Source organism: Mobula birostris, chromosome 32, assembly GCF_030028105.1.
Source record: "Mobula birostris isolate sMobBir1 chromosome 32, sMobBir1.hap1, whole genome shotgun sequence".
NCBI lineage: Eukaryota > Metazoa > Chordata > Chondrichthyes > Myliobatiformes > Myliobatidae > Mobula > Mobula birostris.
The window spans coordinates 5,270,855-5,289,182 of record NC_092401.1 but is presented as its reverse complement, the minus strand read 5'-3'; the positions used below and the strand labels follow the sequence as shown (position 1 = coordinate 5,289,182).

Below are 18,328 nucleotides of genomic sequence, written 5' to 3'. Positions count from 1 at the left end.
GAATGGCTGAGAGAACCATAGGGGTCTCCCTACCATCCATCGGGGACATTTATCAGGAGCGCTGCGTATGCAGGGCCCTAAGTATTATCAAGAACTCACCCGTCCGTCCAGCATCCTCTTTGACTTTCTACCATCAGGCAGGGGACTGCGATGCAGAAAGACAAGAACGGTCGGGATGGGAAACAACGTCTTCCCTCAGGCTTTTAGGTTTCTGAACCCCTTGCCGCATTGCTTTCAAAGTGTCATTGGATGATTTGTACAGAATGCTACAATATTTAATTTATGCACTTTACTTTGTTTATCTATGCATAATTTATTTGTAGATTTAATTCTTACTTTCCTAAGTTATTGTGTACTTCTGAGCTTTTCTCCCTGGTCCAGAGAAATGTCATTTCGTTTGATGGTATACATGTATGACAATAAAGTAAACTTGACTTATATTCACAATTGGGGATCTATAGATAGTTTTTCAACATTTCTATCAGGAAGATTTAAAAATAATTCAAAAGCTTTTCCAGCTGACTATCTGTCAGTGGGTATCCAAACAGGGGCCTAAGAAATAAGGCCTGAGGCCTACTTGCTGTCCAGAGCATAATCTAGCAGGTGAAGTATGTCGGGGGTGCAGGAGGTCAGCTTATTCAGGTTAATACACGGTAGAAGGGAGACATCCAGGACATGGGCACCTGTGGGTGTTTGGGTTTGGGGAGCACAGCAGGTATGAAGTAGTCTGCTGTGGAAGTCAGGGCCCATTGTATGCAAATGGCAGAACTTAGCAAGCCAGGCAGCAACTATAGGAAAGAGTAAACAGTTGATGTTTTGGGCCGGGACCCTAAGTCCTGATGAAGTGTCTCGACCTCTTTTCCATTGATGCTGCCTGACCTGCTGAGTTCCTCCAGCATTTTGTGTGTGTTGCTAATTACAGTCTTGATGCTTGCTGTGTTGTGTGTTGTTCTGCTGAGTGTTGTGGGCATGCTCTGTTGGCGCTGGAATGTGGGGCGACACTCACGGGCCGCCCCCCCCCCCCCAACCCGCACATCCTTGCATGTGCTGGTTGTTAATGCATTTCATGCTATGTTTCTACATACACATGATAAATAAATCTGAGGTTGGAGATGGAGTGAGCGATTTGGAGAGGAGTCGATGCAGAGGGGTTTCAATGCCCGTCCACCTCACCCAGGCGCGAGGTTGGATCACTCCAAGTGCTGAGCCGATTTGGTGAGATTGCGATCGGGCAGCCCAGGCGTATTGGGGTGCCAGGATCCAGGGCCTAGAACATGCCACTACTCGAGGCTTGGACAGTTTAAATGCTGGCAGTGGAAGCCCGGGTGTTGGTTACAGACGCAAGGGCTGCGCTGATTTTGCTCACTCTCCTGCAAATGTTTATTCCTTTCTCCACGCTCTTCCGTCCTGATAAATAGTTTCGGCCCAAAACGTCAACTGTTTATTCATCTCCATAGATACTGCCCGACCTGCTGAGTTCCTCCGGCATTTTGTGTGTATTGCTATTTAATAATGTTTAGGAATTGTACGTTTCTGCCCTTCCGCTGAGAAATTGCAGCTTATTTTTATGAGTTTCTTGAAATGCCGTTATTGAGAGCAATGGGCAGGAAGGAAACTGCTCAGGGGTTTAATCTGATCCAGGATGTGGACTGCTTCCGACACATACCATCCACCTAAAGGTGCTGGTGTAAAACAGACAATATGGTCAGATGATAGGGTACACTGTTACTGTGATTGTATTCCATGCAGCAGAGTGGGGTCAAACTCTGGCATATGAATACGATACTCAGACATTACTGCAGATTCAGAGTCAGGTTGATTATCGGTTTTGTATGTCGTGAAATTGGGAGTTTCGTACAGTGCAATACATTAAAAAAAATACTATAAACGGTTAAGGGTGAAAGGTGAAAAGTTTAAGGGTGTACTTGGGGGGAAATGTCTTCACACACAGGGTTGTGAGAGTGTGGAACGAGCTGCCAGCACAGGTGGTGGAGGCGAGCTCGATTTCAATGTTTAGGTGAAGTTTGGATAGGTACATGGATGGTGGGGGTATGGAGGACTACGGGCCCGGTGCAGGCTGCCGGGAACAGGCAGGTTAAATGGCTCAACACAGACAGGATCTTTACCGTACTTTCCAATAACTGTATGATTCTATATATTACCTTAACAAATGTACAAAAATAAGTAGTGATAAAAAGAGAGCAAAAATAATGAGGTGGTGTCCGTGGGTTCATTGTCCATTCAGATATCTGTTGGCAGAGGGGAAGAAGCTGTTCCTAGAACATTGAGTGTGTGTCTTCAGGCTCCTGTGTCTCCTCTCTAATGGTAGTCTTGAGAGGAGAGCGTGTCCTGGGTGGTGGGTGTCGTTAATGATGGATGCTGCCTTTTTGAGGCCTTGCCTTTTGAAGATGTGCTCAGTGGAAGGGAGGCTGGTGCCCACGATGGAGCTCAAAACATCGCTGTGTGTTTTCGACTGATGATGAATTTCACTGGTCTTGGGAACCTGATTGGAGTTGGACAAAGGGACACAAGAGACCAGGGATGCTAGAACGTTCAGACACAACCAATGTGCTGGAGGAGCTCATACAGCATCTGTGAGAGGAAGGGAATCTTGGAATTTCATTCAGGATTCAGGTTTTGACCCAAAACGTCAACAATTTCTTTCCTCAAAATACTCCAAATGCCAAAGAACAATGTTATTGATGTAAACAGTAAAGTATTCCCAAAATGTGAGCAAAACCAGAATGTTCAGTTGAGCCCTTGAGTTCCCTAAGAGACTTGCTTGGACATTTTAGAAGGCACAGAACGTGAATAGGATCAACATTCCCTCTGATGGTTTCTACATCTGCATGAACCGACCATTGCTCTGATCAGGGAATTTATAGATTATATTCATTAACACATAGTTAACTACAAGGTATTTCACAATTATATTAACATAGATTTTTAAATCAGATTAGCGTAATTTTTAAATTATGTTAACATTATATAAAAGAAAATTCCAGCTGTGTGGCAACAACGGCTATGTGCGAGGGAGCATTTCAGTTATTGTGTGGCTGTGCACGTGCAGCTTGGAGGGAACAGTGGATGGGATGAAAGACTCGGTCTTTCTCCCATGGTTGTAGAATTGGAGGTTAAGGTGAGGGGAGGAAATTTAATAGGAATTGAGGGGCAACTCTCTTGCACAGAACGTGGTGCATATATTAGGGTGGCATAGCAGCGTAGTGGTTAGCAAAGTACTGTAAAAGTTCAATTCCCATCGCTGACTGCAAGGAGTTTGTATGTTCTCCCCTTGACCACGGGGGTTTCCTCTGGGTGCTCCAGTTTCCTCCCACAGTCCACAGTTGGTAGGTTAAGTGGTCATTGTAAATTGTCCGGTAATTGGGGGTTGCTTGGCAGTGCGGCTCACAGGGTCAGTAGGGCCTATTCTGAGCTGCATCTCAATAAACAAATATGGAATAATCTGCCGTAGGAAGAGGTTGAGGCAGGTACAATAACAACCTTTTGAAAGACATTTGGCAGGTACATGGATAGGAAAGGGTTAAAAGGTTATGGGCCAAATGGAGACAAATGGGTCTAGCTCAGTCAGTATGGACCAGTTGGGCCAAAGAGCTTATCTCCATGCTGTGTGACTCTATGACTTGCACACGGACCAGAAAGATTGTGAGTTTACTTCAGCGAAAGGCACTAGCAAACCAGATCGGTTCCAATGACTATTTGTCCCACTGTTAACACAACTATTGAGCAGACCTCTTCTACGATAAAGGTGAGCTCTTGACCACACAACACTTGTACCTTACTTGTCCACCTCCACCGCACTTTCCTCTGTTGTACATTCTGTTACTGCTTTTCCCTTGTTAAATGGATGGCACGCAAAGCAGTTTCTCACTGTTTCTCTATACATTTGACAATAACAAAACAATTATCAATTACCTAGGAAGCGTGTTAGTATTTGCAAGGTCTCTTCCCTGGAGTGAGAATGAGAGGTGACCTTACTAGAACACATTGGTACTGTTCTGGTAGTTTATGGGTAAATCCTATGCCACTCCCACATAGGAGGAGTTTACCTATTGTACAAGCAGAGTTGTCAATAAAGTTCAGCTGAAGATCCTGCATGCTGCTGTGCTGGTGTGCTCTGCACTCTCCCTCAATATCAACCACAATAGGTACATTGGTCCTCCCCAGCTTACAAAGCCCTGACTATATACAGCCTCTACTCACAAACAAGCATCAAGGAGACTGGTAGGATGGATTTGCTGGCTGCAGGCATCTTTTGCCATCTGGGGATTTGGTTCACAGACGTTATTTCCAACTTACAAACTGTTCAGGTTATGAACAGCTTACAGGAATTAAGCCCTGCCCTGTTCTAATCTAATCGAAGCACAAGTTCTAATGTCCCTGAGTGGACTGGACCAGGGTGGATGCTGAGAGGATGATTCCTCTCTCATGGAAAGCCTGAAACAAGAGGCTTGGAGTTGAAGGTGGGGAGGAATTTCTTCTCTCAGACAGTTGTGAATCTTTGGGATTCTCTGTTCCAGGGAGCAGTAAGTGCTGACTCAAAAATAATATTCAAGGCTGAGATAGATTTTACATTACAAGAGAATCATAGGTTATTGGGGCTGGGCAGGAATGGAGAGTTCAGATTAGTGATCAGATTTCATTGAACAGCAAAGCGAACAAGAGTAGCTGAACAGCCCAACTTTTTATGGTCCTTGTGTGGATTGCTTCGAATGTGTCCCTACTTGCAGAGGACTGAATCTCCAGTCACTGTGTGCAAATAATTCTTGGAAGTTCATCTGCGCTAGCAGGGAATTCCCAGAACTATGCTAATCATTTCAACAAAAGCCCAGGACCATTTCTTTCCCACTAAAAGTTGGGTTTTTGGAAGAATTAAGTGTTACTGAACTGCCTCATTTTTTCTCCTTGTCTGTCTGTCCCAGCCATGAGAAGAGGAACAATAAAAAAGAGTAAAACTGACCTGCTGAATCCTGAGGAGGGTGAAGATCACCTGGCAGACATCTCCTCTGTAGGTAAGTGTTTGATGCACTGCAGGTAGTGGGATTTGCACTAGGAGTGCAGGTCCGAATGTCCTTAAATGGAAGATACAACATGGAGCTTGGGAAGTGAGACCAGTGACATTGTGTACTGAGGACACCAATGAGTTGGTAGGGGTAGGAATGGAAAGAGTTAATAACTAGGATGTACCTTCTGCTGATGTGTTAACAGGGAACCACTGATAAGGTTTAACAACAATGAGATGGGAAGTATCTGTAACTGTACCAAACTACAGGACCAACACGCACAAAGTGCTGGAGGAACTCAGCTGGTCAGGCAGCATCTATGGAGAGGAATATACAGTCAGTGTTTCAGGCCAAGTCCTGATGAAAGGTCTTTGCCTGAAGCATTAACTGTTTATTTCCCTTCATAGGTGCTGCTTGACCTGCTGAGTTTTTCCGGCATTTTGTGTGTGTTGGTCAAGATCCCCAGCATCTACAGAATCTCCTAGGACAAGGTACAGGAGCTTGAGATTATGCTATAGAACCACTGTTATGGCTGGAACTGAGAATTGCTGTTAACTAAATTGGAGGCTCTCTGTTGGTCAAGGTCAACTATGGCTGTTACATCCTAGCTCTCCGTGTGTCAATACACAAGCCATTATCTAAGCCAGAGTGGTACAATATGGAGAGCAAGCTGTTACCCTATACAGCAGGCTCCCCCTCTCCATGCACCTGATGAATCCAAAGGAACAGCAGAAACCGATACTGTTTGGCACCAGTGGCTTAGCAGGAGTTGCCAGCCAGCGTAGGACTGCCTTAGGGATTCCAGCTCTAGATTTTTCCCCAGGGTTTACTCCCAAAGCCTTCCCCGTGAGTGGGTATAGCTATAAGGCAGCAGAGGTTAATTAAAAGCTTTATCCTATAACGAAAACCTAGCCTTACTGTTAATTAAATCTTCTGTGTAATGATGTAATCTGAGAAGTGTAGCTATCAAAACTTAGTTAATTATTTTTCTGCATAATCAGCTAAGTGCAGAAGTTTATAGGTCTGCGTTAGGGTAGATCAGCTTTGTTTGGTCTCCTGGTGTGCACCAGTTTCAATAGGTCACCCTTGATTGGTTCACCATCTCCAGATTGCCTTTCTTGTTTGCTCCCACATCATTGCTAACTGACTCCTATTCCCACCCCCAGTTGTAATTCCACCTCTGCTCATTGACCGCTGAAACACTTGACTTTCTCCTGATTACCTCCAGACTTAACTATATTCCAGGGTGGCCTCCTGTGTATGCTCAAAACTCAAAAACCCTAACTCGTTCTGAGCCCCGTTTACCCAGCCCTGGGCTCACTGATCTACAATGTTTCTCTGTTAAACAACACCTCAGTTTGAAAGCTCTAATCAGTGCTTTGAGATCCCTCCATGGTCTCCGCCCTCCCTTTCCCTGTCCCTGTAGCCCCCTCCAGCTTTAGAACCCTTTTCATTTTCAGATCTCTGTGCTCCGCCAGCACTAGTGTCTTGCTCTTCCCTGAGCTTGATCACTTCCTGATTGGCAGCCGTACTTTCCACAAGATTGGGAATTCCCTCCCTAAAATGAGGATAGCCATCCTTTAGTTTTACAGTGGTCTTTATGATTGGTGGGGTAAATATCTGGCCTGGAATTCTACCAATGGGATTCTACAGCTGAGTAGCTTGGAGGTTGTTAACTTCTGGTACTGAACAGTTGCCAAGTCCTGTCAACATGCAGCTTTAAGACCAAGACAACATCTCAAGGAGAAACATGAAGGAGGATCGCATTTCTGGAGGACTCAAATATAAAAGCAAGGATGAAATGTTGAGGCTTTATAAGGCATTGGTCACGCTACATTTGGAGTATCGTGAGCAGTTTTAGGCCTCATGCTTAAGAAAGGATGTGCTGGCATTGGAGAGGCTCCAGTGGAGGTTTAATGAGAAATGAATGGGTGTTTGATGGCTCCAGGCCAGTACTTGCTGGAGTGTAGAAGAATGAGGGAGATCTCATTGAAACCTATCTCATATTGAAAGGCCTCGATGGAGTGGAATGGAGAGGATGTTTCCAGCAGGATGGTGTAGGACCAGAGGGCACAGCCTCAGAATAGAAGGATGTTGCTTTAGAGCAGAGATGAGGTAGACTTTCTTCAGCCAGAGGGTGGTAAATCTGTGGAATTCATTGCCATAGGCAGCTGTGGAGGCCAAATCCTTGAATACATTTAAAGCAGAGGTTGATATGTTCTTGATTAGTGAAGGTGTTAAAGGTTTTGGGGAGAAGGCAGGAGAGTGGGGATCCGCCATTATCGAATGTTAGATCAGACTCAGTGGTCAGATGGCCTGATTCTGATCCTTTTTCTTATGGTCTCGAGGATCAACATAGCAGTGTTGACAGATGCACTAATTCTAGTTCTCTTTCTGGGACAGGGTCTCCATTCACAAGAGCAAGTATCAAAAGTGCCAAACTTGAGGGTTCTTCATTTTTCCGTAAGAAGGAAAGACGCTTTCGGTTCTTTGTCCGACGGGTAGTGAAAACTCAGGCCTTTTACTGGACTGTCCTCAGTCTGGTAGCCCTCAACACTTTGTGTGTTGCGATTGTGCATTATAAGCAGCCAGACTGGCTCTCCGACTTCCTCTGTAAGTATCGTGGGACTTAACCTTGAGTGTTGGGGAGCTGAAGAGTATCAAGGGCTTCACTGAGAGGATGTGTTTGCCTTTCTTGCTCAGGATCACTTGTTTTAATCAGGGCCTGTTCATTGTACATACCAATGTTAATTTGTTTGCGATCTGAAAAAGCAACAGAAAATACCGGAAATTCTCAGCAGGTCAGGCAGCATCTGTGGAGAGGGAAACAGAGAATGTTTGCTGTCAAAGGTCCTTTGCAGTATTTTTGGGGAAAGTCACAGAGTTAATGCTTCAGCTGAAAGATGCTGGAAAGTCTTCAGCTTAAAACATTAGCAGACCAGATATGGGGCTTCAGCCCGAAACCCCCCACTGTCCATTTCCCTCTGCTTTTTCTGCCAGACCCATCGACACCCTCCAGCAAGTGATTTCTTTCCCTGCTCCAGATTCTAGCATCTGCAGTTTCTTGTTTCTCTAAAGCATGATCTCTGTTTCCCACTTCAGAATTGCTGTCTGACCTCCTAAATGCTTCTAGCATTTTCAAAGTTCAAAGTAAATGTATTATCAGAGAACATAAGTGTCATCATATACTACCCGAGATTTATTTTCTTGCAGGCTCTCACAGTAGATGCGAGAGAATCAATGAAAAACTACACATAAATAGACGGATAAATAACCAATGTGCAAAAAGACAAACTGCAAATGCAAATAAATAAATAAATAATATTGTGAACATGAGTTTTAGAGTCCTTGAACAGGAAATCCTACAAAACCTAATGGATACAGCCCAGACCATCATGGGTAAAGCCCTCCCCACCATTGAGCACATCTACGTGAAACATTGTCGCAGGAAAACAGAATCCATCATCAGGAACCCCCACCACCAGGTCATGCTCCCTTCTCACGGCTGCCATCAGGAAGAAGGTACAGTTGCCTCAGGACTCGCACCACCAGGTTCAGGAACAGTTATTAACCCACAACCATCAGGCTCCTGAACCAAAGGGGAAAACGTGACTCAAATTCACTCACCCCATAACTGTTTCCTCAACCTATGAACTCACTTTCAAGGATTCGCCATCTCATGTTCTCAGTACTTATTGCTTATTGATTTATTATTATTTCTTCTTTTTGTATTTGCACAATTTGTTCTCTTTTGCACTCCGATTGAAAGCCTTAGTTTAGTGTTATTCATTGATTCTGTTATGGTTGTTATTCTATAGATTTGTTGAGTAGGCCTACGAGAAAATGAATCCCAGGATTGTGACCTATACGTACTTGGATAAAAAATTTACTTTGAACTTTAAGAGTGAGCTCATAGGTTGTAGAACCGGTTCATTGTTGAGATTATTCATGTTGGTTCAAAGACAATAAATCTAATGACTGGCGTCCCAAAGTTTTTAAAGAGCTGGCTGTCGAGATAGTGCATGCATTGATTGTTATCTTCTAAAATCCCATAAATTCCGGAATGTTTCCACAGACTGGAAGGATGCAAATGTAACGGTACTGTTTAAGAAGGGAGGGTGAGAGAAAACCAGGTGAGCGGGGCAGGAAACGCAGAGTAGTTCTGAAAAGAAATTTAAAGAATGAGTTGAAATTCTTTCCAATTTGAAAAAAGTCCCAGATTTTGTGCAGATTGAGCAAGATTTGTAACTTATACATTGGGAAACGTGCATCATGCAGCAAACCTGCATGCCTCATTTCAGGGAAACATTACTCGTCTATTTCCATAGAAGACCTTGCTTGGTAGAAGACAAGTCAAACGATAGTTAACTCGGATTTGAGCAACCTAATTTCTCTGCCTCCTTTTCAAGATTCAAGATTGCTTATTGTCATTTTTCAGTGTGTAATTGTCAAACAGAACAAAATGATTGTTACTCCAAATCTGATACAGCATTAAAAAACACAATAAACATAAATAACACAATAAAGACACGATAAATATAAATACATAAAAATAACTTATATACTATGTAGATTGATGCTAGATACAGGAGTATCTGACAGGAAATGTGTCACTGGAAGTTGTGATGGGGAGTGTGGAGGAGTGGGTTAATGGGTGGAGGTGTTGATCAGCCTTACTACTTGAGGAAAGTAATGCTTTTTGAATCTGGTGGTCCTGGCGTGGATGCTACGAAGCCTGTTTCCGATGGGACTGGGGCAAGCAGTCCATGAGCAAGGTGGACGGGATCCTTCGTGATGTTACTGGCCCTTTTCCAGCACCTTTCTATATATACATCCTTGCTGGTGGGTAGGCTGATGTCAGTGATGCGTTGGGCAATTTTAACCACCCAATATAATGGAAAGTACTTTTTGTAATGGAACACGACAATGCTTTCTGTATGAATGACCAGCTGGCTTATTATTTAACATGCTCCATTGTCGTTTCCTTCTGTTTCAGACTATGCAGAATTCATATTCTTAGGACTCTTTATGTCAGAAATGTTTATAAAAATGTACGGTCTGGGCACAAGACCCTACTTTCATTCTTCTTTCAACTGTTTTGATTGCGCGGTAAGTGATGTCCTATGATTTCTCTCTCGCCCCTTCATCCTTGTGGGTCTCCGTGGGGACTTGGTCAGTAGAGGCAGCCATACAGATAAGCAGAGAACCAGGAAAGACCAGGGTGTAACGTCTGAGATCAGATTAGCCACTATTGTGGCTTTGTACGGGTGATTCCTGGAGCCCTGTACTCAGTTTATGCCTCAGCGTTCATCGCCAAAGGTGGAGAGGTGAGGTATTATAATGAAGATGATTTTGGTTCTGAATTTAGTCTCCTAGAGGGAGACTCACCATTCACTGATCTGAGCCTTGAGTGTACTCAGTGACTAAACATACACAGCCCGATGGGATATCAGGTTCCAAATATTCACACCGCCTGGGTATGGAAATTCCTCCTCAACTCAATCCGGAATGGCCAGCCTCTTAATCACAAAATATTGCCCTCTTCCCTGACACTCACCAGCCAGAGTTAACAGCTTCTTCATATCTACCTACCAATCCCTCTCAAAATCCTCAACTGTCCTTTACTCCCAAATGCATGTTTGATTTCAGTATTTGGTGTCTTTTCCACCTCAGTTGACCGGTGATCTTCCTCTTGCAGGTTATTATAGGCAGTATTTTTGAAGTGCTCTGGGCTGCCGTCAAGCCTGGTACCTCCTTTGGCATCAGTGTCTTACGGGCACTGAGGTTACTCCGGATATTCAAAGTCACAAAGTAAGTCTGCCTGCTTTTCCCGCGGTGCCTTTGATGGTCACGTAGCTGTGAGTGTGATTCACTGGTCACCTTGACTGGAGTTAAATTTAATTAGATTTCTCAACAGTCAATGAACCCATGAACACTGCCTCAATATTTTTGTTCCTTTTTGGAACTGCACGTTTAATAATTTTTCATATATATTTCTTACTGTAATGTATAGTACATTCAAGCCAGGACTTGAGTTCTAGGAGAAGTTTGAATAGGTTAGGACTGGAGTGTAGGAAAATGAGAGGAGATTTGATAGAGGTATACAAAAATATGAGGGGTATAGACAGGGTAAATGCAAGCAGGCTTTTTCCCACTGAGGTAGGGGGAGACTAGAACTAGAGGTTATAGGTTAACATGAGAGGGACAGCGATGAGCATGTAGAATGAGCTGCCTATGGAAACATCGAAGAGAAGTTTGGATAAGTACATGGATTGGAGGGCAGGTCGACGTGACCAGGCATAATGATAGTTCAGTATGGATTAGATGGGCTGAAGGGCGTGTTTCTATACTGTAGTGCTGTTTCACTCAATGAATCGCACAGTACTGCGGCCGCAAGCAACAAGTTTCATGATTTATGTCAGTGATAATAAAGCTGGTTCTGATGCTGAACAAGAGTAAAGTTATTTGAAGTAGGTGAGATCATGCCTTGTTAATAAGAGAAGTTGGACGAGAATAGCCAGACTGGTTCAAACTGACACGGAAGTGACAGTAACTCAAATAATCACGTGTTATAACAGTGGTGTACAGAAGAGCATCTTTGAACGGACAACATGTTGAACCTTGGAGTGGAATTTCTACAGCACCAGAAGAAGACCTCGAACATACACTCAGTGTCTTCGTTATTAAGTGCAGAAGGTATCTAACAGAGTGACCACTGAGTGTAATTTCATCCCAGGGCTGCATTATCGTTCTAAGTTTGTAGATCAGTTTTATTTTTAAATTGGATTGGCTCCCTGATACTTAATGGGGAGGACGAGTACCATTCCGGAAGATTGACCTTGTTACGTTTGCGCAGAGTAAGACCAAAAATAGTCATCGGATTAACTGTTTTTACTGAGCCATGTTGGCCATGCTACACACTGGGCAACTTGCAGTATGGAAGCAACAAGCCAGGCCCACCGAGATGAAAAAGCCTGCGCCGAAAGAGAGGGACCTCCCCAGCGTAGCAGACCCAGTCAGTTTACTGTACGATCAACCGGCCGCCCGCTCACTTGCCACGTCCTCGCAATCGATCTGATACGGTTCATGGCTGTTTAAAACAAACAAATATATAATGAAAACACCGCTGATGTGTATTGATGTGACATCTGTTTTGACAAAAAAAAATCACATAATGCCTTGCTTGATCATTATTAAACAATTATGTATTCACAGGAAGATATTAGGTCAGATGACAAAAAGCCTCGGGGATGGGTGTTAAAAAGCATTAAACAGGAGGAAAGTGTTGGAAAAAGAATTCCAGGGTTTGAGGTCTGTGCAGCTGAAGGTGTGACCTTTGTCAGGGATCTGGAGGAGCACCAAGAACTTGGAAAATTTTGGGACTAGAAGAAATTCCAGGGATAGGGAAAGACCAAGAGTCTGGAGTGATTAAATCAAGGATGAGCATTTTAAGAAGGGATGGTGTATAACCAGGTGTAGGTGTGGGTCAGGAACCAGGTGATGGATGGGCAGGACAAGGGCAGCAGAGAATGGAATCACACAAGAGACTGAAGGTGCTGGAATGTGAAGCAACAAACAGTCAGCTGGAGGAAAGGAATTGCCAACATTTTGGGTTGAAATCCTGCACGCAGGAATCCTGATGCACGGTTTCAACACGAAGCAGCGACTGTTCATTTCCCAACACGGATGCTGTTCGGCCTGCTGAGTTCCACCTGCGGGTTGTCTTTTGCTTTAGAATGGAATAGTCTAGTCTAGGAACGGTGACGGGGGGATAGTTGGGTGAACTTACAGAAGTGTGGTTTGAACATTGGTGGGTGGAGTGGGGACTATCAGTAAGAGTGCACGTGGTCCGGTTTACCTGTAACACTTTTCTTCCACTGCCACAGGGGTAAATGCTGTGTCAGTAATGTCTCGCTCTAGACCTGTATTGTAACTGAAAGGGATTTCTATTTCTTCACCAGGTATTGGGCTTCTCTCCGTAACTTGGTGGTCTCCCTCCTGAGCTCCATGAAGTCCATCATCAGCTTATTGTTCCTATTATTCCTGTTTATTGTTGTCTTTGCCCTTTTAGGAATGCAACTCTTTGGTGGCCAGTAAGTACAAATTGTCTGTGATTTAATCATTGATCAGATCTGCCATCAAGTGGGGAATGAGTTGATAAATTGGTTTATTATTGTCACATATACCAAGGTACTTACTTACTGCCTGTTATGCCACTGGCGTTTAGGGCAGCAATGAAGTTCCTTCATCTCAGGTGGTGTCCAGGGCTTCCTTCATTGTGTCATTAGCTTCCTCTCGGTTTTCACCACTGCCAGTCATGCAAGTCCCGGGTGGAGACTCAGGAATACCGTCACACTCAGATGCAGAAGGACTCATCATTGTTGTTTCTGTAACAGTTTTGTTTGACCACTTCGGGTTGTTAGCCCTGAGCTGTACCTCTGAACCTAGAGGACCAGTTTGACCTGTTGGACATGGCTGACCCTACCGAGAACCAAAGCATAAAGCCCTGACTCCAGCCGACATCGCTCTCTGGGTCACTGGGGCACGCAAGCCCCCAAACCCTACGACAAGGTTGTGGTTCTCTTGGAGGATGTACCAAGGCACAGTGAAAAAACTTTGTTTTGCGTGGCATCCATAAGTATCGTTCCATCACAACAGTACAGCAAGGTAGTACGGGGAAAAGCAGTAACCGAATGCAGAATAAAGCATTACAGTTACAGAGAAAGTGCAGAACAAGCAGACAACAAGGTGTAAGGCCACGATAGGGTCTCTGTGTAATGATCCGATCTGTATGAACAGTATGCAAGGCAAGCTTTCCACTGTATCTCGGTATGGTTGATAAGTATAAACTAATATCAATACCAATATGAAACTACAAGGGGTGATTGATAAGTTTGTGGCCTAGGGCAGAAGGAGTCAATTTTACAAATACTAGCACATTTATTTTTCCACATAGTCCCTTCCTACATGTACACACTTAGTCCAGCAGTCGTGGAGCATACGGATCCCTTCTTTGTAGAAGTTGGCATCTTGGACCTCCAGGTGGTCCACAGCAGGGGCAATTGATAAGTTCATGGCCTAAGGTAGAAGGAGATGAGTTATACAGCTCTCGTTACATGCACATGCAGTTCAACTCTTTGAGTGAAGTTAATAACTCATCTCCTTCTACCTTAGGCTCTAGCACTTTGTGTGTGTTGCTTTGGATTTCCAGCATTATGTTCATGACTTAAGAGGACATCCTGGTTGTCATGGACGAATTGAGCTGAAAGACATGTCTCTATGCTCTTATGGCTCTGTGACTCCGAAACGCAGACAAACGCCTCTGCAACGACACCAGAGTTCAGGATTGAACGGCCCACATCTGTGATTCCTCACTGTGCTCTGACTATGCTTGCAGTGTCACAGACGTAATGGCCTGACGTAGAGAAAGCTTCATCATGACAGCAATAGAGCTCGGTGCATGAGGGGTAAAACAATTTTAGGGAAAACAGAAGCTTTCCACAGGTGTCCATGCTTAGTGGGTAACATGATAACAAGAGAGACTGTGCATTGTATTCCATCGTCGGTGCCGTAGTCCCACTGCTCCAGCAGCCTGGGTTCAATCCTGACCATGGCTGCTGCTTCCAAGACGTCAAACATTCTCCCTGTCAGTGCCTTGGTTTTCTCTGGGTACTCTGGTTTCCTCCCCATCCCAAAGAAGCGCTAGGAGGTTATCTAAACCCCTTAGTGTATGCTAATTTATTGGCATTCTGTGTTGCCACTGGAAGACTGGTGACACATGGGCTGCCTCAGCACAATCCCTGGACTGTATCGGTCGTTGACGCAAAACAACACATTTCACTGAATGTTTTAATGTTCTCGCTGTACGTGGCAAATCAAGCTAATCTTAATCTTATCTCTACAGGGTCCAGAGAAGGCTCACAAGAATTAATCTGGGACTGAAAGGGTTAGTGTATGAGGAGGCATTTGATAGTTCTGGGCCTGTACTCACTTGAGTTTAGAAGAATGAGGAGGGAGGCCCAATTTGTCCACGTTAACTGAGCTGAGGCCTCGGTCGGTCAGAGTTGACCGTGGAAAATGAGTCCTAGCTGTCTATATACGCAAGCCTGGTCAGTACAATATGGAGAGCAAGCTGTTGCCCATGTAGCAAGCTCCCCCACTCTCCATGCATCTGATGAACCCAAAGCAACGGCAGAGACCGATACAGTTTGGTACCAACAGCGTCGTAGGAGTTGCCAGTTGACATTGAACTCGATGTAGGCCTGCCTTAGGGACTCCAGCTCCGGATGTAACCTTTAGAGTTTACTACGGAAGCCTTCCCCATGAATGGGTACAGCTGTAAGGCAGCAGAAGTTAGAGATCAGAGTTTTCTTTCTCCAGGATGAGCTGCCAACCACAGCTGACGAACCCCTGAAGCAGCTGACGAACCCCTGACAACCTGAAGCAACTGGTTTTAAGGCTCCAGTAACCCACCTTTGCCCCCTCTCCTGTCAGGCAAAACGATTTCACTGGGCTTAGTAGCTAAGCCACACATGGAGGCCAGGAGCTGGACCTGGTTGTCAGAGGCTATTTGAGGTGCATACCATTGGGAGCATTTAATAGGTTGTGGGAGCTTGTCCCCATTACCACCACCGGCTACAACAATCTTAGGGTTGTTAAAACTGTCGAATATTGAAAGACTAGGTAGAGTGGACATGGAGATGATGTTTCCTATAGTGGGAGAGTCTAGAGCCAGAATGCACAGCCTCAGAATACAAGGATGTACCTTTAGAACAGAGATGAGGAGGAATTTCTTTAGCCAGAGAGTGGAGGCTCTGTAGCTGTGGGAACTGACTCATTGGGTGTATTTAAAGCAGAGGTTGATAGGCCTTTGAAAGGTTACGGGAGGAAGTCTGAGAATGGGGTTAAGAGCGATAATAAATCAACTGTGATGAAATAGCAGAGTAGACTCGATGGGCTGAATAGCCTAATTCATCTCATATGTCTTATGGTATAAAATGAATCAAAAGGGGAGTTGGTGAGCAACTCCCTGTAAGGGAGAGCAAGTTTGAAGGATTCAGGGGGAAAAGGAGAGGAGGAACAGATGATATTGCTCCCCCAGGTGCTGGCATGGACCTGTTGGAGTGAATGGCCTCCCTTGTCTCTATGATCAGATTTGAGAAACAGAATTCAACATTACTGTTAGTGTATCAAACATCGGCACATTTCTCCATTGTAATGGAAAAGGTAAAATTAAAACACGGTTTGATTCCCTCATTTTTATATTTTCCAGGTTTAATTTTGAGACTGGCACACCCTCCACCAACTTTGACACATTTCCTGCAGCAATAATGACTGTGTTTCAGGTAAGTGCTCTCAAACTTGATATAGAAGCTTTCAAGAGGATGCAGTCAAGGTTTACCAAGATGCTGCTTGGATTAAAAAGCACGTCCCATGAGGACAGGTTGAGAGAGCCAAGGTTTTTAAGTTGAATTTTTAATTGTCATTCAACTATACTGTTCATGAATACAGCCAAATGAGACAGCGTTACAGGGTCGAGGTGCAAAACACAGTACCTACAGTCACACACAGCACAAAGCACACATAGCATATGTAAGAGAGCAAGCACATATAAGAGATCAGTAAACTACAGTCACACAAAAAAGCATAGTGCAAGTCCCTGAGTGAATGAATGTTACAGCAGTCTGCAGTCGAACACAATACTGCTTCTGAACACTGGGGGGCAGCACTGACTCCAGCATGGAAACCGTGTGATGGAGCACCCTACTCCAAAGCGTCCTGAGGGCGGCTGCAATCCGGCGACACCACGGCTTGAGGCCTAGTCCTTACTATGAGCAAGGACCAGCTGGGTGTTGTGATCACAGGAAAAGTGACTAAAATGATCACTCACTACTAGACCTCACATCACCTTTGCGTACTGACTCCTCTCTGTCACAGTCCGTACCAAATCCAGCTCTTCCACTTTCTCCACCAATGAGCAACTTACTGATAGGGTAGACCTTCATTACTTTAAGTTTTAATGTCCAACAGGGTCCTGCAATCATGAAAAATACATTTTAAAAAGAGTGTAACACCTTTGTTTAACCCCATTGAAGATGATTGGAGGCGTGTAGGGGCGGGACATCGGAGTTAGGATCTTTACGCAGAGCATGGTCAATGCGTGGATGCATTGCCAGGTGTGGTGGTAGAGGTGGATTCATCAGGGAGGTTTATAGGATTCTGAGATAGGCACATGGATAAAAGGAAAATGGAGGACTACGTTGGAGGGAAGGGTTAGATTGATCTTAGATTTGGTTAAAAGGTCAGCTCAAATCATGGGCCGAAGGACCTGTACTGTGCTGTATTCAAAAATTCAAGATTCTCAAAGGTCATTTATTATCAAAGTACGTACGTACGTATGCACGCAGCACACAACCCTGAGATTCATCTTCCCCACAGACAGCCACGGAACGAAGAAGCATGGGTCCTACCCGTTCGAAGAAAAACATCAAACCCCTACTCTCCCACACGCAACTGCAACAAAAAATGAGAAAAACGCAGAATATGAAACACAAAAGCAAAAGGCGTATTTCGGTTCAGCTCTGTGTGCATTATTTTGTGTTCTAAATTTACCGCAAGTAAGCACAAAAGAACTTCCCTCCATTCACTTGTGTCACTGGTAAAAAATTGTTTTGATTTAATTCTTTAAATAATTAAATAATCGGTGGTATTTTTAAGTGGTCATTTACGTCAGTAAGCCCCAGAGCACTTCACCCAACCAATTAGTGTTATGCAAGCAATTAATATGGCCAATTGAAACATATTTAATGGTGACTATTTTTTTCCTCAGGCTTTTGGCCTGTTAAGCTGTAATCAGTGAATAACAGCTCAGTTTCATCTTTCCACAATGATATGCGTCTTCACTGCTTTCAGAATTCCTAGGGCTTTTCTCTCTCAAATGAAGGATGAGAGTTGCCTTGATAGAGGCGTAAAAGATGATAAGAGGCTTAGATAGAGCAGCCAGTCAGAAACTAGGGCAGAAATAGCTAATACGAGAAGGCATAATTTGAAGGTGATTGGAGGAAAGTATAGGGGAAGTGTCAGAATAGGTTTTTCACATAGGGAGTGGTGAGTGTGTGGAGCACACTGGTAGAGGCAGATACATCAGGGACGTTTAAGGGACTCAGGTAGACAAATGGTTGAAAGAAAAATGGAGCATTATGTGGATTGGTCTTGGAGCACGTTAAAAAGTCAGCAGCACATGGTGGGCCAAGAGGCCTGTACTGTAGTGTACTTTCCTAGGTTCTAACCCTAACCCTTGTCTCCTG

At 44.2% G+C, this 18,328-nt stretch overlaps 1 protein-coding gene across 1 annotated transcript in view; it reads left to right on the top strand.

Moving 5' to 3' along the window:
* Positions 1-18,328, top strand: part of LOC140191058 (voltage-dependent P/Q-type calcium channel subunit alpha-1A-like) — a 597,550-nt gene that overhangs the window by 376,968 nt on the left and 202,254 nt on the right. Inside the window, exons 12-18 of the mRNA XM_072248133.1 lie at positions 626-628; positions 4,941-5,030; positions 7,425-7,634; positions 10,018-10,130; positions 10,720-10,832; positions 12,983-13,114; positions 16,294-16,366. Coding sequence (XP_072104234.1) covers positions 626-628; positions 4,941-5,030; positions 7,425-7,634; positions 10,018-10,130; positions 10,720-10,832; positions 12,983-13,114; positions 16,294-16,366 — 734 coding nt within the window. The remainder of the gene's footprint in view (positions 1-625; positions 629-4,940; positions 5,031-7,424; positions 7,635-10,017; positions 10,131-10,719; positions 10,833-12,982; positions 13,115-16,293; positions 16,367-18,328) is intronic.